The following is a 25,322-nucleotide window of genomic DNA, read 5'->3' on the forward strand; positions in this document are numbered from 1 at the left end:
AGTAGCCAGGACAAACTACTTTTCATAAAGATGTTCACTAAGGTGTTATTTATAACAACAAAATAAGGAATTGGAAAGATGCTGGACACTAACACTTTTTCAACTAAATCATGATATCCTCACTTACTGTGATTATGCAGCATTAATAGTGATGTCCCATAGCATATGGAAATATATAACATTTAATTATATAAATTTGAGTCAAAATAGAATGTCACATGGTATATTCAGTTTAATTACAAAAACGCCCAAAGAAAAATCTAAAAATCAAGAAGCTAATTTTAATAGTGGTTCTATTTATATATAAATAGTGATTCTCTTTTATGTAATTCTACTGCAGATTTTTAAATTCTTAATCTCTTTTATTTTTGTACTATCTTTAAAAATTGTATTTAATGAGTCCATATTTATTTTATAATAAAAGGTTAAATTTTACTTTTTAAATTCCAGCATAGTATTTATAGTAACAGTAATATTAGATGATATCAACTGAGCACTGATTATACACGAAGCACAGACTTAAGCAATTTTCATAAGTTAACTCATTTAATTCCACTTTATGAAAGGAATACACAGGGACAAAATATTAATGACTTGCCTTATATTATAAAACTAGTGAAAAAGTTAGGATTCATATACAAATGGTCTTTGATGCCAAAGGGTGTGCCACGGCAGTTGAACCAATTTACTCTCCCACCTGTAATGTGTGAACAATTGCGTTGCTTCTTAACAAAGCTTAGGGTTTTTAGTTGTCTACATCATGCTGGTGGGTATATAGTGTTATCTACTGACATTTTATATGTATTTTTCTGGTGAGTAATGATAGTGAGCACATATTCATATGTTTAGAGGTGATTTGTATATATATTTTAGTTCAAATGCCTGTTTAGTTCTCCTGCCCTTTTGAAGTGGTTGGTTTGCTTATTAATGATTTATATAAATTCTGTTCATATTTCATACACGAGTTATTTGTCACCATTTTGAAACTCTTGAATGGAAATGACTTACCAACAGATCCAGAGTTCATGTTGGGACTCTAGTTTCTAGTCTTCTACCCTTTCCAACTATTATTATCCCATGTTTCTTTTTCTTTCTTTCTCCTCAATCTTCCACTCTTCACATCTTTTTCTAAAACTTTTCACTGGGCCCTCTGAACCATTGTTCAAAATAAACAAATTATCACACTCCTTTCTAAGTTGCCAAAGCTCCCAAATAGAATCTCTTATCACTTGAGGCTTATGAAATCTAATAGTTCTTTCTATCCTTATTCATGACTGTCATATAGTAGCCATTTTATCAAAACCCTGCCATTATTTTGGGTGGTTTTAAGGATAACATCCAAAGAACCATTTTCAAAGATCCTTGACCTTCTAATATCTAGTGAACCTCTTCCACACATCAATTGAGCCACCCAGATCCATGGCAGCATACTGGGCCTTGCCTTCATCTGCAACTAATCTATTCTGAAATCAGATCAGATCTTAATATCCCATTCTCTGTGACAGTCTTCTTGCCTGGTTCCCCCATTTTCTTACTTTGTTGGTGTCTTTCAACCATCTACATCACAATCCCAAAATGAGACTATCATACCCTTTCTGTTCCCTGCTTTAAACTTATTTTATGTTACACTACTAGCAAAATTTTCTTTCTACAGCACAAAGCTGATCATGAAGTCTTATATTTAAGTTGAATAAAGCCCAACTCCTTGACAAGACAGTCCAGGTTTTGACTATCTTGGATGTTGGATTGTCTATCTTTCCACCCTCAGCTTCATACATAACCCTCAAGAAACATTTTTGCAGTTTCATGATGACATTATGTGCTTTCTTGTCACTGAGACTATTCATATACAACCCACTCTGCATTTGCCCACCAAATTCCTATTTATTCTTCAAGAATCAATTCAAGCATTATTTTTTCAAGAAAAATTTCATTTACTCTTTGACTTACTCTCAGGATGAATTGATTCCCTCTTCTAGAGCCCCTATAAATTAATATTCATCAGACCATAATGTGTAATCTGTTTGCCTGCTTTGACTGATGGACTCTGAATTGTGGGAGAGAAGAAAGATGCTCTTATCTGGATTTTTAGCTGCAGTGACTTCAATAAAATTCAATGGGAAGGAAGGAAGGAAGGAAGGAAGGAAGGAAGGAAGGAAGGAAGGGAAAGAAAGAGAGGAAGAGAGAGAGGAGAGAAAGAAAAAAGTTAAAACAGACGGAATCTAGCACTGAAGATATTGAATAAAAAAATAATATACATTGACTATCAGAAATGATCTTAAAAATACCTTAAAGCCATAGTAACAACAATTGTTATATAAACAGTGCATGCTTATCTGTCATATAACTTCAACTTTAAATATAAGCTTCCTAACTATAAGCTTCCTAACTACAGAAAATAAAACATGATAGCAATGTCTCAAAGGTCCAAAATAAATAAATAAATAATAAGCAGAGCTGAGAGGGATTTCTATCAGGTAATGGGGGACATTTCCAGCATACCTTTTCTGTTAAAGTAGGGGTTTTATATAATTATTTTAAAAAATGCCCTTCCATGCAAGTTGATGACATAATGGTGAGGGAAGCCAAATGTAACTTAAAACTGTGAGACAACATAGTCAAAGTCTGTCTCGGGTGACAGGTGCAATTCAGAGCATAGAAAAACAGGTGTCTTGCATGTTCACATCATGTTACACATAAGACTTTTTTTCCCCCCCTACATAAAGATGACCAGAAAGGGGATCTTAACCCTTGGCTTGATGGTGTCAGCTCCACACTCTCCCGAGTGAGCCACAGGCCGGCCCCCATACACATAAGATTATTAAAATTCTTCTCCATGTGACTTTGCTTGGGATTGGATAGCAGAGATTTCAAGATGTGATCTGTGGCAAGAACGAAAACTGCATTTTTAAATGGATTTTAGTAAAGATACAACATGTTTTGACAATCAACTGGGAAGGGTTATGGGCTTCTATAGAAATTAAATTGCTTATCAAGAGCCTGAGTGAATAGTTGGGATTCACCCTACATTTGTTTGGAGGTACAGTAAGGGAAGATCTGAAAGAAATCTACTTTTGTAAACACTTCTGGATTCTCTTTGTTATGTCGGTAAATGGACAATGGTTGTAATGACATTTTTGGGGGGTATTTTTGCTGGAAATTTTTTCAAACAAAGCATTATAAGTACCTAAACATAGTCACTGAAAAATCTTGATAAAAAACTCACATTAAATGAATTTTAAGAAACGCAGGTTTTTAAAGGTATGCTCAAAATATATACTAATTGCAACTTCAGAAAACAATGATTATATCTGATATATGGAATCTTTGGTTGCTTTTTCTCCCTACTTGAGTGGAAAAATATCATATGATAAGATAACAATTATAATTTCAGAGTAGTAGATTTTAACCCATTTTTATGGCAATAGCCATGATCAAGACCAATTATCTGTGGAAGCTATTTATAGTGCATAAAAACCATGGCATCGGTGCAGAGAAGATGCTTAGCTTGCTAATTTCCATAACAGGTGAGCATATATCTACTGAACTATTAACCTACAGTTGACAACTAGTCTTAAGAAGGAATGGGAAGGCTGAGAAAGATGATACAAATTTTTTGTTTAATGACACCTGAAAAGATGTTCTAAAATGTCATAAGACTGTTGCTATGGATCTTAAGCTTGTAGTGTATCTTTAAGATGCAAGTTTATATGAGTTTCAAACAGGAATTAGGGATCTATACTAAGTTTATATAGCTCCATCATCACAGAGTCAAAGACTAAGGAAAAAAACAACAACAAATAAATCTGAATATCTTAGGTTCTTCCTTTTTACATTTTCTAGAATGTGATAGAGATGGTATCAATGGCCATTTTGCAATAATTGAGTCTGAACCTCACCTGTTCTTATAGAACACTGGCTCAAGAAACTGGGGAATATACTTTTGTAAGAAAACTTATATTGAAGAATAAAAATCAAAACAAGATGAACGTTGTTTGTGAGGACTAATGATTTTCTTTAAACAAAGGGCTAAAGCTTTACAGCAGGGCATGCAGTGTGAAAATATTCCTGGGAATTTAATGAGAGTTTAATGTTCAGAGCACCTCAGTTGGAGCACATTAAGCAATTCTGTGGGCATAACAACTTCATTAATTTGTTTAAAGTATGAGTATTTAAACAATTAATAGGTATAATAGTCAATTTATTTATTCCATGTTAAGAAAGTAACAGTTATTTCTTAGAAGGTAGGGGAAATTTTAAAGAGAAGTGATTTAGTCTGATGTGTGAACATATATAACACCCCAAAGGCTTGCAAGAACAGGTTTACTTAAAGAATTAGAAGAGTTCAATTATCCTTGACTTCTAGTGTGTAAGGTGGTAGGTGAGAGACAGAGTGGGTTGATCCAGTAAAAAAGCTTTATTTACCAAACTAGGAAGTTTGGAATTCAAATAGGATATCATCAAAAATACTTTATGTATGAAAGAGTCCTATAATGTTTGCATTTTTGAAAGTGGACCCAGGAGTTGGTTTGGGGATATATGGAAAGGAGGAAGTTCAGAAAGGAGGCTACTGCAACAATCCTGGGGAGAAACATGTGGGGCTGGCATAGGAGGCAGCTTCAGTTGGGCTTAAGTAAAGAGACAGGATTAAGGACATTCTAATGGGATACCTAATGATTAATTTGATATTCAAGATGAGGAATCAAAAATGGTAATTAGGCTTTTGGTTTGGGAAAGTTGGTGTATGTAGGTTCTAGTCACAGAGATAAGACAAATAGAAGTCCTCTAGTGAGGCTGGAGAAAGGATGGGGATGATGGTCTCAGTGCATAGCTCTGGAGCAACAGCACTTGGGTTCCAATCCTAGATTGCCACTTACTAGCCATGTGACACTGGGAAACTTAATCACTTTGTTTCTCAGTTTCCTTGTGCATAAAGTGGGGATAATTAGAATATTTATCCTATGGGCTGGTCCCGTGGCTCAGGCACTGGGAGCACCAAGGCCATGGGTTTGGATCCTATATAGGGATGGCCGGTGCGCTCATTGGCAGAGCATGGTGCGGACCACACCGTGCCATGGGTTGCGATCCCCTTTCCCGTCAAAAAAAAAAGAAAAGAATATTTATCCTACGGGGTCACTATGAGAATTGAATGAATTCATATATCTCATTACCAATAACTGCAACCTCTTCATAATCTCAATTCCTACCTCAATCAGGTTCATAATCCAACACAATTAATGCTAATTCCAACAACCTTTGACTCTGTGGTAATCCACAATGTATTGTTGCTAACATCAGTTGCTGTACCTCATTCTTCATGTCCTTACTTCCCTCATTTCCAGCTTAACATTCATGGTCTATCCTTATAATCACTGCTTTGCATACATTCTTAACTCCGTGGCTACTCTCTGTTCATCATATATGGCAAAAACACAATCTCATTATGACTGGACTGTGCCTGTTCTCTTCCTGGAGCTTGAATGTAACTGGAGAAATAGGACTGAGTGGGACTAGAGAGATATACCTATCTAAGCTTTCTGGTTTTGTTCTAGATGTATGATTACCAACTAGAGGCGGCTGCTCTTTACTCCTTTGATAATCACACTGCATTCCTTTGATCCATTGAGCTCCCACTTTCCTCGGTGACTGCTGCATAACTTCTTCCCAATCCTCAAACTTCTTACACATTTTATATCATCCTCACTCTCCGCTGATGACTCAGCTTCCAATTTGAGAAAACAGACGTGTTATTTATTTTTTCCATTGTTGTCCCCTCAACACAACAGTTAGAGTGTTATTTTTGAAATATAAATAAGATCATTCCCTCTTTTGGTCAAAATACCTAATGGTTTTCTACTTCATTCAGAGTAAAAGCCAAAGACATTCCAGTAATTTAAATTGCCCCACACAATGTGAAAATCTTAGGGCATTTCTTTGACCTTCTCTTTTACTATCCTTCTCCTAACACACTCAGGGTCAGACGCTAATCTCCTTGATGTCCTTTTCAGGTACATCATGTGTCTCCTGCCTCAGAATTTGTCCTTGTTTGCTGCTTTGCCTGTGAATTTCTGTCCCCAGATAACCACATATGTGACTTCCTCAGCTCTTCCCTCAACTATCTCTTCTGTGAACTCTTTCCTGACTGCTTCTTTTATAATTACAGTCCCAGCATCTCTTCTTTCTCTGCTTTGCATTGAAAATATGACCAGCAGTTTTTATTGTATATATTTAAGGTGTATAAGATCATGTTTTGATATTGATAAATACAATTATGAGAGGCCATTGTTTTGGACTAAGCTCCTATACTAAGCACCAACAGACCAGACCAAACCAAAATGGAGTCACTCAGGCTAAACGCCACATAATCAAACAAAAACGGGCCAGGAAGCAGACCAGTTTTTTCTCAAAAGTAAGAGGTTCCAGTCTATCCGAGTCAGCATAATAAGGAAGTCTTCTCTGCCCTTACAAAAAACTAACGTGAAGTAACCTGTTGTTAACCCATCAGCTTTAATTTCTGTTATTGTGCTTCCTTGTTCTCACCTTACAAAACCTACTGTCTTCTATTGTCCAGTGGGAGGTCTCATTCTACTTTGTAGAATGGAGGCTCCCTCTGTTCATGAATTGCAAATAAAAGTAAATTCAATATATGACTAAATTTGTTGTAACTTCCCTTTTACAATATAGATATTACTGAAATGATTACTACAGTCAAGTAAATTAGCATATCTATCTCCTTACTTAGTTAACTTTGTGTGTATGTGTGATAAGAGCATTTGAAATCCAATCTCTTGGCAAATTTCCAGTATAGAATATAATATTTATTAACTATAGTCATCATGTTGTACGTTAGATCTCCAGATTTACTCACTGCACATAACTACAACCTGTACTCCTTGACCAAGTTCTCCCCATTACTCCCCTCCCCTTGTCCTTGGTAACCACCATTCTATTCTGTTTCTACATATTTTAATACAACCAGAAACTAAATAATTTACTTACTTGTATTATTTATCATCTATATCACCCAATGTCATCCAATGCATATAAAAGCAAAGATTTGCTCTTGCTTTTTTACTGTGTTTTTCCTCCACCTGTAATACTACTTGGCACATGCTAGACACCCAATAAATATTTATTGAATGAACAAATTAATATTTTTAACATAGTGCCTGGTATAGTACATATGCTCAATAAATAAGAACTGTCCTTATTATATTAACTAATAATAATACAGTGGGTAGGTTGCACTTAAAATAATGAGACCTCCAGTTTACAACTCTGTAGGTCTGGGGTTTAGAATAGTTGGATAAGCTGAATATAAATTAAAATGGTAATAATATTAACTAAGTAAAGCAGACCTCATAGGGAAGAATATTAAGATTGGAAAGCTATGTCCTATGAGGGTTGAACACAAGGTTGTACCAATACAGGGCGTGTTGCCATGGTAAACTCAGGAAAGATACCAAAAGGAGTATCCAGAGAAACAGAAAAAGGACCAGGAGAGTGTGGTCTAATGGCAGTGAACGAAAGGGAGACTTTTGTGAAGGATGAAATGATCAATAGCTGTCAAATACTTGAGAGTAGATAGTACCATGGAAACAGTAAATGGCAGATGTTGAGATATAAATCGTGATTAAAATGATAGGAGTATTTAATGATTGAAAATAAATCTTTAGAATCAAAAGTGTCTAAAAATAGCAATCAAAGGGTTTGCAAGATCGTGAGAAGACAAGAATATTTATGTAACACCTGTTCTTTGGATTCTCTCAAAGAAAGAATTGATAGAACAATAAAAATAATCCACCTTAAGTTCCACTTTATGTGAACAGAGGTTGACATAAGTGGGTCAAGGAAGTACGGTCTTCCACGGGCAGTTGGATTGTAAGACGACATAACAGATTTCTTCTCAGAGTTAAAATGAGATCAAGAATGCATCTAAACCAGTAAAATTACTATACGTAAAAAAAAAAATGTAAAAATTCTAGAAATCTTTAAGAATCTTCTCCTTTAAGGTATCATTTTGAAAGAATAAAAATGACACCAAATTAACCTAAAATGTAAAGTATTTTTATATGGCTCTCATTATTTCTAATTATTCTTATTTACTATAGGATACCTAATAAATCTTACATGAGGAAAGGATATTTAAAATCAGTTCTTGCTATCCTCAGCAATATGGAGGTATTTTCTTTTCCTCTACTTTTTGACAGTTTGAGAAATTAAAGTGTTTTTAATAATTTTTTTAAATAAAAGCATGTAAGGTACATTCAGTATTTTACAGATAATTACAAAATGAATCATAAGTGGGTGCAAATTGAGTAATTTGATTAATTTCTAGGTTGACCTTTAGAAAAGTATTTGTCTAACATTTCTTAGTTGTTACAATTTTATAATATCAAACTGGAGTTCCAGCCATTTAATTTCCATGTTGTTTGTTTTTAAAAATGAGAAGTGCATCATGAATATAAAATTGTTTTGTAAAATAACTTTCACCTTAGAAACAATTTGTTTTTTGAATATGATTATGAATATTGACTTTGAATACATGCTTTTCTTCCCATCAAGGTTAGTTCTTTGCAGAGTTACTTTACTCATGTATTTTTTTACTTTCATATTTATTGAATTAAGTAATTATTTTGCTGGTAGTTAAATTTATTGTTCAATAAAAAATAGAAACAGCTGATAGCAGTGCATAGCTTTCTTCCAGGCTTGTGTCATCGTTTTAGGTAGCCTCTGACCTAGATGAGAGCCCTTAACTTTGCAGATATATAATGTGCATCCCCAGCAAAATTGCCCATAAGAATAACTTCATTATTCTGGGAAGCTAGATCTATAAAATATGTAAAATGTAGAAGTGTTCTGACTATACAATTTCTGGTAAGTACAGCATGACAAAGTGATAAAACCTGAGTCAGCTTCAGTTAGAGCATACCTTACTAAAAAGTGTATTGTGACATGAAAGAAAAAGAAAATAGAGTGGGCAAAGGTGTTCTGCTCCAAAGTTATGATGTATCCTAGATCTATACAGTTCTGCGTTGATTAATGAAACATTAGCTCTGGAAGCATTTAGTGGTATAGTGTACCAATTAGTCATTGTAACCTGAGCTATAGCAGAATGATAAGGAAAAACTTACCAGTACCACGGGACAGATTGTTGTGGGTGGTAAAATATGGTCCTTCAAAGGTCCACAGTCACATTCAGGTTTTAGATGAGAAGCACATTTATTATGAAGCTTGAAAAGGAGAAAGGGGGATAATATCAAATTCCACATGACAACGGTAAACATGGGGTAGAATATATTTCAACTGAGATACGTAAAATACATTAAAAGAATTACCAGAACAAGTAAACGGGATCATGAAAGGAATGGGATTCACATTCCATTTGCCCTTATATACCTACTTCATATAAACCATGTAACAACTTTCATGACCCAGCCAACATCTTTCCTAATTCTCAGAAACATTTGTATTAAAAATGTACTTAGGCTTTACACCAAAAAAAGCTTAATTTCTTTGAAAAACACAAATTATATCCATTACAGTTCTTCTTTTGCTTATCTTATCTGTTAGCATAATCTTGAAACCACTGTGCACTGTGGATGCTTTTTTTTTTTTTGACCCTCCTGTTTTCTCAAAGTCATTGCAAAGTGCACAGCTCAGTATGGGGCATAATTGATCCCATCATTAGTTTTAACTTTGTAATTCAATATGTAAATGTAACCAGAGACTCATCTCAGTAGGAGCAGGATATAAATAAAAGAAGATGATTATGATTATAGAAATTTATCTTTATATTGTATTTACCAGCTTGGCATTAAATTGGTGTATAATCATATAACGTGCTATTTATTTTTCAATATGTATGAACCCAACATGATATTTTTATCAACCTTGGTCACAAGTTTTAAATTAAGGTGTTTTAACATAGTGTATTAAGTAGTGATGTTTAAATTGAGGTGGTGGTTTTTATTGGAATCACAGAGATTTGATAAAATAATACTTGCTTGAAGGCATAAAGGGATTTCTCCTTCCCTACTCCATATTAATTCGATTTGAAATATTCATACTTTAGAAAAATTAAACATTTTAATAAGACACAATATGTCTTGTTTAAAACAAAAAAAAGAGCCACATCATTTTTCAGTTTTGAACCAAAGTTCCCCCTCTTTAAGCCTTGACTATATTAATTTCCCCACCGACTTACCTTTGTAAGTAGTTAATTAGCAGCTAAGCACAGGAGTCTAATGAGTGCCGATGTACTGTTGGTGATCAAATGTTAAGGGGGTATTTCTGTGGTTGGTCCTAGAATCTAAAACTTTGTCACGCTAACTCCCTGCCTTGGACTTAAGGCTACTTGTACTATAATTAATGCACATTAGGCTGCATTACATGAAATAAAAGTATCTTTACACATTCGTCTGTAATTAGCAGCTCTGCTTCTCAGTGGTATGTAAACTTCTCTTAAAAAAGTGGTTTAGTACCGGTCAGCTGACAAAAAGTTTTTTTTTAAATAAATAAGTAAATAAAAGACCTTTAGAAAAAAAAAATTGTTTAATCTTCATATTAAGCACTACCAATCTTCATCAAGAGGGAAGATGTGTTGAAGATGCAGAAGCCATTGAACGCACACTTGAACTAAATAAACTCACACTCTGATTGAACAAGTGAAACTGCACAGTTTTTAAAAATAAAACTGTTGACTGGTTTAAAATGTATTATTAGTTTATTGGACTTAATCAATTTTTTTAGAATAAACATGGCCCTGGATGTTTTAGAGGTAATTGATTACAAATTGTTGTGGGATAAATTGGGTCTCCCAAAAAGATATGTGGAAGTTCTCATTTCCGGTACCCGTGAATGTGAACTTATTTGAAAATAGAGTCTTTGTAAATGTATTCAAGTTCAGATGTAGTCATACTGGATTGGGCTAGGCCCTAATCTGGTGATTGGTGCCCTTATAAAAAGAGGGCAATACAGACAGAAAGACAGACACAGAGGGGAGAAGACCATGTGAAGACAGAGGCAGAGATTTGAGAGATGCCGCTATAAGCTAAGGAATGCCATAGGTTGCTGGTAACCACCAGAAGCTTGGAATAGGTAGGGAAATATTCTTCCCTAAAGCCGTCACAGGGAGCATGGCCCTGCTGACATTTCAATTTTGGACTTCTAGCCTCCAGAACTATGAGAAAACAAATCTGTATTTTTTAAGCCACTTATATTGTGGCATTTTGTTACAGAAGCCCAAGAAACTAATACACCAAGCACTATGAAAATTGCACTAAAACCAAAGGTAGACTTTGTATCTTAAGGCTATGTTTTACCATGGTTGTTATAGAAAAAAAGCTTTTGTTCTTAGATCTTGTACAACTGTTTCAAAACTGAGAATGCAGACTCTAAGAACCCTTTACAAATACTGAAATGCAAGATAAAATTCCTTGTGCATATATAGCAAGAAAATATTGGATATTTACTCTGGACTACAGTGTCAAGCTCCACTTGTGACTCTGAAGGTCAGAGGGGCAGGGCACTGAGTCTCATGCAGCACTAGCCACAGAAGCATATTCTGAGATCCTCCGCTTCCATCCGAAGTGTTTCCCACAATTTGCAATTGATATGATCAAAGACAACTCACTTCTCTATATAGTTATTTAAGGGTTACAGATGTAAGAAGAGATGGCAAAAATAAAATAAATTTAACAACACCTTTTTGGCATTTAGGCCAGCTTCTCTGGAAACTGAGGACTCAGGTAGAATAATGTGGTTGATGAGCTGACCAGAGTGTGTGTGAGGGGTTAACTCTTCATATTGGGGTTTGAGGATTTCAGGGTATTGGCACTGACAATAAGTCCCATAAAATACTGGTCTCTGCAGAGCTAAATAAAGCCAGTATGTGATTTCCCAGTCTGATCACCACCGTGGCCCATATCCCTGAGTTTTTTCTGGGCAGCTGCAAGATAGTCCTGCAGAAATGTAAGCACATAGCAAGGTCTATAAGGAAGTCGGTAACCATCAGTGACACAGGAACACAGTGCAAGAAAATTCTCCTAACCAAGAAGTCTATATTACCTAATAATATACAAGAATATCTTAGACTATCATTAAGATTAAAATTTGGCAGCTGGCAAATATATTTGGGTGCCCATCAACATCATGACATTGTAGCCAGAAGTGTCAAAGCTGAGGACATCAAGTGAGAAGTACTGATCATTTTCCAAGCTGTGAGTCAGTTCATAGAGCAGGTCTAGTTTATGCACCATATTGCTCAGAGACATATTTGAGGACAAAATATAAGAAGAGAAAATACATATAGTTTCCAGGACCATCAATCAAGCTTAAAAATATACATTATTTTTGCTGTGAACCTAAAACTGCTCTACAAATTAAAGTCTATTTTTTTAAAAAGCAAATGTCAACAAAATAGAAACTATATAACAATATTTAAAAGTCCCCCAAATTTCTTAGGTTACAGGTAATAATACTGTGTTTCCTGATTAGGTGTGATTACACAAAGTGACATTTGTGCAAAATTCATAGAGGTCTCCCCTTAGGATATGTATCCTTTGCTGTATATATATCAATAAAAAGTTAAAAAGGAAAAAAGTGAACATTATCAATAATAACAAATTGCTTAAACTTGTCACAATGACATTTTATGGACAAGCATTAAGAAAAAGACACAGCTGAGCCCTTCTCAGTGTCAATAAGATGATAAAGACAAGCAATTGTCTTAAAGATAACACAGATCCCAAATGAGCAAAAGACTATATATGAAGATCCTCACTAATAACAGAAATAAACTAGATTATTGATGAATCCTGCCTCTTCAGTAAAATAACCAATAGTTCATCCAAGAAAAGAAATTGTTACCTGTGTTTTTTTTTTTAGTTTTTGTTCACAATTATCTTCAATTTTTTTTAAAGATAAGGCTTAGAAATGCTCAGACCATTATTTTTTTTATATGTCCAGAATTCCTCATTCATGTGAGGGGATTCAGCTTCGTATCTAGGAGAGCCATATAATATGAAACAGCTTTTCCTGGAAGTGAGTTAAGCACTTGGAAATAATTTCAGAGTTTACGACAACTTCTAGTAGCACCTAATTTAGAGCCAGGTCTATGTTTATTGGAAAAATCTGTCTTAAGAAAGGAAGAAAAGGAAATTGTGTGTGTGTGTGTGTGTGTGTTTGTGTGTGTGTGTGTGTGTGTGTATGTACATATATGGGGTGATGTTGAGAAAAGAGTGGATATACTGGTCAGAGAAGAAAACAGCAGAATTTAAGAAGTCAAAAGGAGAAAAATTTAAAAAATAAATGTTCATAATAATTTACAGGAAAAAAAAAGAAGAGAAATAAATTGTTCTTCTAAAGAAAAATTTGGTGGCCTGATTTAGAGGAATGTATTTGTTTCTCGATACATTCTATTGACCCTGATATTTTGTAATTTCAGGGTACTTCCTAAATGCTGGCATTTGCTAAAGCATAAATGTGTACTTGGCATTGGATGCCTTTAAACATTACTGTTAGGAGTTTAACATTTTAATAAAAGGAGTATCCCTATAAAATACCAATAGTTAATAATTCACACCAATAAAATAGGCATTCTTTTGTTTAGCCCAAATAAAATGTATCAACCTCCCATCCTGGATGGTCCTGCATGCCCAGGGACAGTCTTCCACAACGAACAACAATTTACAACATGTTCTAAACAGAATGTCAAGGAAATACACTCTCAGCAGAAATGAACAGATACAAGCAGTGGGATCTTAAGGATGGAAGAATGTAAATAAGAGAGAAAGAGAGACCCAAGGAGAATATTTCACCTGGCTCAGAGAATTGAAATATGAAGCACAGAAATCTAGTTGCGTGGTTAGAAGATAATTTTCTACTGTTCTTACACAGGCTCTTCTTGTTTTTATTTCCTACGTGCTTAGATTCTAAAAGGAGATAAAACTTTATTCTACAAGCCTAACTATGTATTTACAAGATGACAAACTAGTATAATGTCAAGTAGCCACAAGTACAAATGAAGGTGAAAATGGATTCCCACCCACTTGTTTTGCTTATGTAAAAATACTTGTTTAAACTTACTCACCTAACTGATGTAGATTTGAGTATTACAGGATGATATTTTAAAACAAAATGTAAATAGGACATATGACATTCAATATTTAACAATATCAAAAATAGTATAGCAGTCATTAAAGTGAACTTATTGAGGACTTCCTCTGAACTCTGCAGTTTGTCAAGAAAAAATGTGCCATCTTGGAGCTGGAGCTCCAGTGTAGTCTAGCAGTGTAGGCAACGTTAGCCTGCAGGCATGAAACCACTGGAGTGCATTCCAGTTTTTCCTTTTAGTGTGGAATAAAAATACAGAAAGTAATCAAAAAAAAAAAAAAAAAAAAAGAGAGAGAGAGAGAGGAAATTCCAGTAACAAGGAAAGTTTTAAGGAAGATAGGAAACTTAACTTGGTTCCTAAAATGTAGGTTAAGAATTTAAAACAAGTGCTTTCAAGGGAATGGGATGGAGTGAAATAACAGCAGGAAGGAAGCATGGTCTTCCCTTGGGACTTCCAATGGCACACACAGCTATAGCAGAGGGTTCTGTAGGGGAGGAATATTATATGTGGTCATGTGCTTCAGTTTGAGTCTGATTTTTGAGGAACTGAAAACCAAGTTGAGGTAGTGGGTGTTGAGGGCTAAATTTATTTCCAGAGACCTTTTATAGGTTGCTGAAGAAGACATATGATAACAAACTAGTATTTTTCAGAAGATCGTTCTGGAGGTGGAATGCAGCCTGCATTATAGGAAAAGTACCTTCTGTTAGGGAGATAAGCCAAAAGATTCTGACTCTAATCTAGTCAAGAGGTGCTAAGAGCTTGCACGAGGGCTGTGAATATGGAGATAAAAACTCAAATCTGAGAGAGATATTTTAAAGAAGAAATGTCAAGGCTCTCTGATAGGTTGCATGCATGAGAAAAAGGTAAAAAGACAAGAGTAAAAGATATTAACTTCTAATTCTATTTCCAGTGACTGACACCATGATGATACCATGTCTATTAGAATGAGAGAGTTGTAATAGTTGCTCTTTGTGAATATAAATCAATCAGCTTGACTTAGGATTTAGTGAGATACAGGACCACATGATCCTGGATGTTTTTTTGTACATGCAGATGCTGTTCTGACTTAGACTGGGCAACTACAGATCCTTCCAGAGGTGAGAGAGAAATGGCATGAGTCTTCTTCATGGAGGATGTTCTGGGCACCAAGATTAGTTTTGTACACCCACGTGGTATCTCACCTAATTCTCAGAGAAATTGTTACTTACTGAGCATTTACTATGTATGAAGTCCTGTCCTAAACACATCTATGCAGATTTTTTACCCATTTAATCCACATACAATTTCATAAAATAGGTATCATTAATTCCATTTTATAGTTTAGGAAATCAGCCCAAACTGGCTACATACATGGCCCAAGACCGCTTAACTAATGACAAAGACCATCATAAGTCTTTGGTTGGTCTGAAAATGCCTTGAGCCATTTTCAAAAGTCAAATATAAAAGGAAGTAATGGCTTCTGGAAAAATGCTGAAATGAAGCCAAGCTTCATTCTCTCTTCTTCTCTGCAAACTATTCCTCATGGAACTCTTTCAAATAGGTCTTCCTGAAGCTCAACATTAACAGTGCTATAACCCATCACTCTAATAACTTCTGCTAGCTGTTTACTATGTTAACAGCTCTGTCTGGAAAGTATAAGGACAGAAGAAAGATTCAGTTGTTTAAAGGCAATCAGTGGTAGCACACAGTCATCAGCCAACAGCAGATGAGTTTTATAGATTCTAAATTGCTCATACAGTGGCTCAAGAAAAACTATAAATAATACTAAAGATATAAATGTTCTGAGGTAAATATATTCTGCTTAGCCCAGGCACAAAAACAATGAACTAATAAATATGTTTCTACCATTCCTTAAAATCAAAAATCCCAAAATGCGCAGAGGCTGAAGTTACTTTTGAGAAGGTTGTATATTCTTCCAAATATATGACAACTTTTTTTTTTTTTTTTCAAATATATGACAACTTTTTGAAAAAAGTTGTGCTAGTCTTGTTTCATAAAATTAATACTCATGAGACTCCTGGGGCTCATGATTTATAGCAAATAAGGCTGAGATTGACAAGAAGATTCGGGACTTGGGAGAGCTTAGTAAGAGTGCAGCTGTATATATGTGTGTGTGTATGTATACATATGTATATATGTTAAAAAAAACCCATACATACATATATATATATATTTATATATATATTAATCACAGAATTATGATTTTAGAAAGTGTAGAAAAATGAACAATGTGTTAGGCCGGCCCGGTGGCGCACTGCTACAGTGCACCGCTTGGGAAGCGTGGTGGCGCTCCTGATGAGGGTTCGGATCCCACATACAGACCGGTCCCCGCTCACTGGCTGAGCGAGGTGCGGGTGCAGCACTGAGGGTTGCGATCCCGTTGCCGGTCCCGGTCCGGTACAGGCGCGACACTGAGGGTTGCGATCCGTTGCCGGACATGAAAAAAGACAAAAAAAGGAGAAAAATGAACAATGTGGTCTGAATATTTTATTATATGGTAAAGATACTAAGACCAAGAAAAGTGAAGCAAATTGTCCTTAACCACATAGCTAGGTAGAAATGGATGAGAGTCTGTATTTTAGGTCTCAATGCTTCTAAGAACTCATTTTACCCTTTTTCTCAACATGTTGTTGCCTTGTTCCTTCAGTTAAATGATAAATCCGTATATAGATAGATAGATAGATATTTTTTTTTTCTTTGACTCTGCCTTAACTTCCTCAGAGATCCCTGGCTGTTTAGCTTTGATTCCTAAATAGAACTCAGCAATTTACTTACTTACTTACTTACTTACTTACTTACTTACTTACTTACTTACTTACTCACTCACTCACTCACTCACTCACTTTATCTATCTATCTATCTATCTATCTATCTATCTATCTATCTATCTATCTATTTATATTGAATTTGGGGATTCAAAGACATTTACAGCTCATGCTGTACTCTGCCATAGTGACAACTATAATCATCTTCATGTATTTATTGATCTTTAGTATAAGAATAAAAGGTTAGGAGCATATTGTCTGAGCTGATTTGGAACATAAAGTCTTTACATTTTTTAAAAAATATGGTTTATTCAGAGGTAATACTCTCTTTCCTGTGAAAGGAAGTACTTCACTGTTTGTAAGTCTGGGGTCAGGATCAAGACAAAAGATAAATGCATAATTGGTAAGTGGTAGATTTAGGTGTAGATTTTGGAGTTACAGCTTAGAAGAATCACTAAAACAAAAGAAAGAGAATAAAGGGAAAAAATTGAATATAAAAAAAGGGAAAAAAAGAATTTTAAGATGCCTTGAGTACCAAAGGGAGACCACTAGACATGTCAACTTTGAGTAAAGTGATTCCCATAGAATGGAAAGGGCAGAAGACAGTCTTCATGGAAATTAAAAAGAAAAAGGAGTAGAAAAATCAAAGAAAACTGTAGAAGTTCTTAAAGCTTTGTGTTAGGAGAGCCAGCAATGCATGCTGTTAGAGTGGTTAAGCTGAGTACACATTTAAAACATTGTTTTTTTTTTTAAAAGAAACTAAAAACAGAAGATGATAATAGTAAAGCTAAGACATCATACTGAAATTTATAAAGAATAGGAAAAAAATCTGAAACACAAAGAAGAAATGAATTCTGATAATTTCCATCTCAGTTCATGTTAAAGTTGAGATGTAAGTAGTGAAAGATGCACTCTATGAAAAAAATAAAAGAAAAAGTTTCCTACAAGATCCGAAACAAAAGTTACATATTTTATAGATGCTTAGCAAAAAAAAAAAATTATTCTTTAATACGTATGAACTTTAAAAAATGAAATATTTGTGGTCTTCCTAAAACTGAGAATTTAATATGCTTGAGCAATTCATGTGTGTAATTTAAATCACTGGCAAACATTTTATTACAATAACCAAATATGTCAAAAAGTAAAACTATTTTTCATAATTGAGAAAATTTCAAATGTTAATATAATTTAACTGAGTAATAGCTGAAAATGATTGAAGAAAGTGTGCTCATTTAAAACAGTGCTTAACCGCTGTAGTGTGCCGCTCGGGAGTGCAGTGGCGCTCCTGCCGAGGGTTCGGATCCCACATACAGACCGGTTCCCGCTCACTGGTTGAGCGAGGTGCGGGCGCGGCACCGAGGTTTGCGATCCTGTTGCCGGTCCCGGTCCGGTACGGGCGCGACACTGAGGGTTGCGATCTGTTGCCGGACACGAAAAAAAAGACAAAAAGGAAAAAAAATAAAAAATAAAAAAATAAATAAATAAAAATAAAAATAAAAAAATAAAAAAGTGCTTAATTGTGGTTTTGAAATGTAAGTCACAGTTTGTTTTTCTCATTATCCTGTGTGTGTGTGTGTGTGTGTGTGTGTGTAAAAAAATTGCTTAATGGATGTGTTGGTGGTGAGATGTTGGGGGCACTGTAGAGAAATGTATTTACTTAACTGATTCAGTGCTCCCTACTGTTTTATTCTGACAAAAGCGAGAATATTAATCCTATAACAGGAGTATTCAAACACTATGCTGGAAAAACAAAACAAAACTCTAGTCCTATAAATGTTTTTGTACTACATTATCAGCTATTCTTGAAAATGAGCATTCAATTTAATTGCCAGAAATTAAACATAAAACACTAGAGGTACCATCTAACAATTGCATTTATTCCAAAAGTTATTTGAAGTCAGCTCTGACAATCATCCAAACCAGGTAAAGGCCTCATGTTTTCCAGGAAAGACCAATGTATCTCTTCTTTCTTAATTGTCAACACCATTTATGATGAGCATTTACATCTATAGTGCTTATACCCTGATTTATCATTTAACTGAAGGAACAAGGCAACAACATGTTGAGAAAAAAGGGTAAAATGAGTTCTTAGAAGTATTGAGACCTAAAATACAGACTCTCTTCCATTTCTACCTAGCCATGTGGTTAAGGACAATTTGCTTCACTTTTTTTGGTCTTAGTATCTTCACCATATAATAAAATATTCACACCACATTGTTCATTTTTCTACCCTTCTAAAACCATAATCCTGTGATTAAAATAAATTTGCAGTATGTGGAACAGAAAACCCTTTAAAAATAATGTTGTGGGGGCCGGCCCGGTGGCGCACTTTAGAGTGCGCCGCTTGGGAGTGTAGCGGCGCTCCCGCCAAGGGTTCAGATCCCATGTGGAGACCGGTTGCCGCTCACTGGCTGAGCGCGGTGCGGGCGCAACACCGAGGGTTGCGATCCCGTTACGGGTCAGTAAAAAAGACAAAAAGGAAAAAAAATAATAATGTTGTGGGGTGAGGGGAAAGCTGAGCTCCACTCTATTGGTATCCTACTCTCACTGCATGTGCCTTGCCATGGCCTCTGATTACCCTCCTGGGAAACTCTAGAGCTCCACAGAACACAGATTGGAAATCATATGACAGTATCATCTCCAAGATTGTCAACAACTCTAAAATTCTAGATTTTATGAGGACAAATATGACTCTGACCCTAACCTTTTGGAAGCCAGATAAAATAAGAAGTTTCCGTGTTTTTTTGCTGACTTATTCTGAAGTTCAGAAAGCCCTCCCAGGGTAGGACTGTCAGAGAGCATGGGATCCACAGTCACCAAGCGAATACTGGGATTTGTTTCCCAGTGTTACTCACTGTGATCTGACACCAAACACAATGCAGTCCCGTTAGGCCCTGGTAACATTTAACAGTTTTGTGGCATTTATCACATTTAGTTGGACAGTTGCCTTCAACCCAGTAATGGTGCATGACCTAGAACAGAACAACAGCATTGTAGTAAGAGGAGGCATCCATAATTGCCACCCTCAGAAAACAAGTGTGGCCACAGACTTACATCAGTGTTCTTTTTGGACTTCACATAGGTCTTGATGCAAGAGGGAGGTGCTCTCGCCACACAGCGCTCATGGACTGTGTACTTGCAGACTGAAAGGAAACAGGTACGCAAATTCAGAGCTAATCCTGGTCTTGATTGCAATTTTACAGGGAAAGAATGACATTAACAGAACCTCATTTGTATCCACTGCTCCCTAATCAATCCAATCAGCCACATCAAGGAAAAGTCCAAGTCGACTGTTTTTACCATGGAATACAAAAGACCAATTAGTACAGGAAATATTATGCATGTGAAAAACCAAGACTCCTCTATCATGGCATAGCAGGAAATGCTTAATTAAATCAGTCCTTACTCAAATTTTTCACAATAATTCCCAGATGACAAAAATATTAAAGACAAATTGATGACTTCCAAATGGCTTGGTGTCATTTGCTAGAAGGAAGAGATCTATATTTTACAAAGTATAGGCATGAGAGCAGCTGGCAGGCATGGGAATAAAAGCCCATGAATTTATGCTATTTTGTCTATTGATTTATCTAAACCTTAAATGGCTGATTAGTCTATTTCCAGATAATAGATTTCATCATACATTCCAAGCCTTTAGCAAAAGTGCATCCCTCACTTGCCATTGTGGAATTATTTGTCCAAAAGGAACAGCCTTTGCTAGGATGCATACAGCATACATAAACAAAAATGTATCTTTATATGCAGACATGTATATATATATACATATACAAGCAAATATATATGTGTGTATACATATAACGTGTATCATAAAACCAAGACATACACTTTTTTGGCATCTTCAAATTTTTCATGGTTTGAATCTGAATACAATTAGGGCCATATACAGGAATTCTTTTAATAAAATTCTGGTTCCAAATTAAAAGTTCTAAATGCATAAATACATAGAATAAAATTTTAATCATGTATCCCTCTCACTAAAAACAAAAACAAAAAAAAACTATCCACCACCTGAAATTAGAATGAAAAATATTAAATCCACATAGTATTCATATAATAAAACTCTTGTAAAATAGTCACATTTGTGATTTCCTTGGTCACACTGAGGAAGAAAACATACTTTCTCTTCTCTTCCAAATTAGCAACGGTGTTGGGAGTGCTGCATTCACCACACTAACCAGTAAAAGTTTGTGAGCAAAATTCTCACTCTTCATATAGCATCACTCACCTTTTATGAGTTTTCATTTACTTTCATATGCACCTATCAATAGAATCTACCATGAAAACTTTATTTCCTTAAATATAATAGAAACAAATATAATAAAAACAAAGCACTTCCTTTGTACATGGAGAATGTTCTAGTGTAACTAACCTTTCAAACAAGATCATCAGAAACTGTCTTCTAATCTAACACATGGAAAACTTCACTTAACTTTATTAAAATCCTTAAACACATAAGAAATCATATGCATATGTGGCAATAAAACATGGTTTTTCAATGTCATATAGTACCTGAGAGAAAGTAAATGTTCAAACATACTAACAACGAAGCTGCTAACTACATAAGAATAAAATAAAATCTGAAAATCATGTATTGTATGGAAGTCCGGTAAGAAATTACATTTAATTAAATGCACAAAAATCAGGTGTGTCTAATAAACCTGACAGTTTCAGTAACACAGTACATAGCAGAAAAGGGTGTGGAGATAGACAAATTGCTTGAGTAACAGAGAACTTCAAACTTCGGTGAAGAGAATATAATATCTATTATTCTGATTTTGCAGGAAAACAAGGGAATGCAAAATTTTTTCAGATAGATTTGCTGTAGATTTAAAAACACTTACGTGATTTTATAAATTAACTTACATACACTATTAGAAAATTCTAATTGGCAGTACTGACTTACTAGAATAAAGTGAAAATTGCAAATATAAGTGAACTGAAATTTTTAAAAATAAGTGAACTGAAATTTTTAAAATGGCCACAGCTCATGAACTGGTAATGCTTTGGATTCCAACATCTATTAACCATATATAAAAATTTTCTTTACGATAGCATTAAAAATAATGTGCTTGAGGTGTACAATTAGTTTGCTTTTCTTATAAGTTTTTAATTTTAAAGCAAATTTAGTTTAATCAATTAATGCAACTCCGTTTTTATAAAAGACATAACGAAATTGACTTATTACAAGAAGTTTATGTGAATAATGTGGCTAACTTAGAGGGAAAAAAAGGACAAACATGAGTAACATATACATATGAGACATTAGTACTAATTTACAAAATAATCCCAGAAGAAATGGGAATCATGAATGAACTAAACTACAGTGGAGAAAAAAACACATGGATGAAAAATTGGAAAATGTCCTTAGTTTTTTTTCCAAGGGGAGGGTTTGTACAAGAAAGGACAAACTGGAGTGGCCTAAGCATTCAGAAACATACTACAGGTTAACAAATTATAAGTACAGGGAGCATCAGATTATTTCTCAGATTTCCACCTACAGATAGGACTATTCCATGAAATCAGACTTTGCTTCCTCAAAGTGATAACGCCCAGGCAGAGCAAACACACTCACAGGAGCAGCAGAGGCCCTGTTTCCCTACACCGATCAGCATGTTCAGGCAGAGATTGCAGTAGGCAGGCTTGTTAAAATGCTTGAGTCGCCACACATGCTGTCCGTCATCCTTCACGTTCTGCAGGGGACGTAAGAGAAACAGATTTCACTTAATGAAATAAACAGTGGAATATGGAATTGCCAATAAAATTCAGAGCTGGACTGAAGCATTGTAAGACAATCTGTTATTTCATCTCTGACTTTCTCCAAGATCGCCACAGTCTTTAGAAAAACACATGTGCTCTAGAGGAATAAGATACTGCTAACAAATCTTGGATGCCATAGCAACCCACAAATTCTTCTCTGATGTCAACAGTTCAACAGCGTACCCCAAACCACCCTAGTCACCTGCAAAATTGAACACTCCCTACGAACAGGAATGTGACTGCCTCACCTTTAAATGCTTTATCCTTAGCCCGGTTCCATAAATGAATGAATAAAGAGAGTGAAAATGCTCTGGAGTGAAAGAGCCTGAGACATGAAAACTTACAAAGACCATGTTAATTAACCCTTGCTTAGTAGTAGCGACATGAAAAATTTAGGATGGTGGTAAGGTCGTGTAAAAGGGCAAAGGAAGGGGATAGGATGGAGAAAAAATGATATTAAGATAAGTTATTGGTGATATTCTAGGGGTTCATTTGGAGATTACTGGTATGTTATAATTTATATTATTGCATTGTTATATGTCTCAAATAGTAAATTTTATTTTTTATTTATTTATTTATTTTTTTCCTTTTTGTCTTTTTTCGTGACCGGCCATGGGATCGCAACCCTCGGTGTTGCTCCCGCCCCTCGCTCAGCCAGTGAGCGGCCGGTTTGTATGTGGGATCCGAACCCTCGGTGGGAGCGCCGCGGCGCTTCCCAAGCGGCGCACTATAGCAGTGCGCCACCGGGCCGGCCCTCAAATAGTAAATTTTAAAAATAAATATTTCAAGAACTTAATCACATTATTATTTTGTTTACCCCTCTTTTGTAAAATATGATATTTAATCTTTAAACAGAGATATGTTAAAATATTTAAATTGTATTACTAAATTATTTAAAATAATATAGTTATTTGACACAGTAAAACTTTGGGTTTAAATTAATTCACACTTTAGTAAAAATAATGTAATTATTGTTTTCTTTTCTAGGTTAAAACTAGAAAAGTAATACTTTTACATAATACTACAGCTACTTCTCTAATATGCATTTAACACATCTGCATTGTTCATGACTAGAATAAAATGAAATAATATGATGCTTATGAATCTCTTGAATCCTTACAAGGTCAAAATATTAAATGGAGTTATGTCATTACTTTCATGACCATCATTTCCTCTGTTAGTACTTACTCTTTGTATTTCATTCACCAAACTGTACCCAACTAAGATTAATTTCAGATGTCATTTATTGGTATCCTATTGAAACCATTATAGGTCATAATTTTTCAGGTTAGCCAAATTATCATATTTCTAAGAATACATTCATGGAATAACTTTTTAAGCACCTACTATGTGCTGGGGCAGTAACACTAATTCTGGAGTAGTGGGATGAGATAAACATATACAGATCACCTTGTTTCTCTCTATAATAAAATATTAATAATAGTACTCCTAACCACTTTTCCCTATTTGCAGTCAAGAGGTAATCTGCCAGATTTGTAATACCAGAGAAAATCTATAATAACTAATTCTTATATTAGAACCAGAATTGTCAAATTTGCATCATAATATGAAACATTAATGAAAATGCTTCCTGGGGGATAATTCCCTATGGATCTCTTGAATTTCTGCATGTTTTGTAAGCAGAAGCACTGTTTTTTGTTTTGTTTTGGTTTGGTTTGGTTTGGGTGTTTTCCAGGCTATCTTTTCAAAGAAATTTGAATAACAAACAGCCTTGGACAAAGAGATGTGTCTTCCTCCAGAGGAGAGGGAAGGTTTATGTACTGTCTAGTATAATAAAGATAATCTCTCCTTTCTAAGCAAAGATTAACCAGGTTTCTTTACTGCATATTACAGCAGATTTTGATTCCCTAAGCCAGGAGTTTCAGCTCTAATGCTGTGTCCACAAATTACTTGGGTCACACACAGTTGTTTCCATGAGACTTGGGGGGGCAAGGAAAACTGGCTCAAACATGAAGCTCCTGCTGCCTGCTTTGCTGCGAGTAATGAAGTCCACTGTCTTTGACCCAGGAGTCTCATGTCCTCTGCTAGCATCCATGAATCTGTGGAGGGCTAACACATTAACTTGCAAGTAGGGCAAATCTCAGACCTTTTATAGTGTTTGACAATGCTGAGATTTGCCTTCTTGACAAGGTACTGTTCAGCTCTCAGCAAAAACAGCTATGCAGAAGGTGTCATGGAAGGAACTTCAGAAGACACAGGTGTCTCAATTTTCTTCCAAAATTTAAGAAATGGGTTTTGCAGTAATTTCTGAATCCAGTTCTGGTTTGAGTGAGTCATAAGATTTCTAGTAGCTTTATAATGTGAGTAGAATACCTTCCATGTTTAACTTTGCTATATTTTCCAAACTGTCTGTATTTTTAAATTTCTGCTCCCTTAAATATAAATTAAACATCCTGATGTGAAAAATTTAAATTTGAGGTTGTTAATTTTAAAAAATAAATTAATAAACTTTAAGAGTAGCAGTTAAATGCTTAAAAAACATTTTTTAAGCAAAAAGAGAAAGGAAAAAAATCTAATTTTCATATGTATTACTCTTCTTATAATCCTTGTCACTTTATTTTTAAATGATTGTCCATTACATGTGAATAAGCCTCATCCTGTTGAAAAGCACATATGGACTGAGTTAGCTGGCATTTTCCTTA

General features: G+C 35.0%; 1 protein-coding gene across 1 annotated transcript in view; it reads right to left on the minus strand.

Annotated features, from left to right (window-relative positions):
- The window catches only part of DGKB (diacylglycerol kinase, beta 90kDa), a 551,962-nt gene that overhangs the window by 474,357 nt on the left and 52,283 nt on the right, over nucleotides 1–25,322 (minus strand). The window contains exons 9-12 of the mRNA XM_008578087.1: nucleotides 22,475–22,592; nucleotides 19,936–20,024; nucleotides 19,737–19,853; nucleotides 9,135–9,233 (exon numbers count right to left, since the gene is read on the minus strand). Of these exons, the coding sequence (XP_008576309.1) occupies nucleotides 9,135–9,233; nucleotides 19,737–19,853; nucleotides 19,936–20,024; nucleotides 22,475–22,592 (423 nt within the window). The remainder of the gene's footprint in view (nucleotides 1–9,134; nucleotides 9,234–19,736; nucleotides 19,854–19,935; nucleotides 20,025–22,474; nucleotides 22,593–25,322) is intronic.

Source organism: Galeopterus variegatus, unplaced genomic scaffold, assembly GCF_000696425.1.
Source record: "Galeopterus variegatus unplaced genomic scaffold, G_variegatus-3.0.2 Scaffold72, whole genome shotgun sequence".
Taxonomy (NCBI): Eukaryota; Metazoa; Chordata; class Mammalia; order Dermoptera; family Cynocephalidae; genus Galeopterus; species Galeopterus variegatus.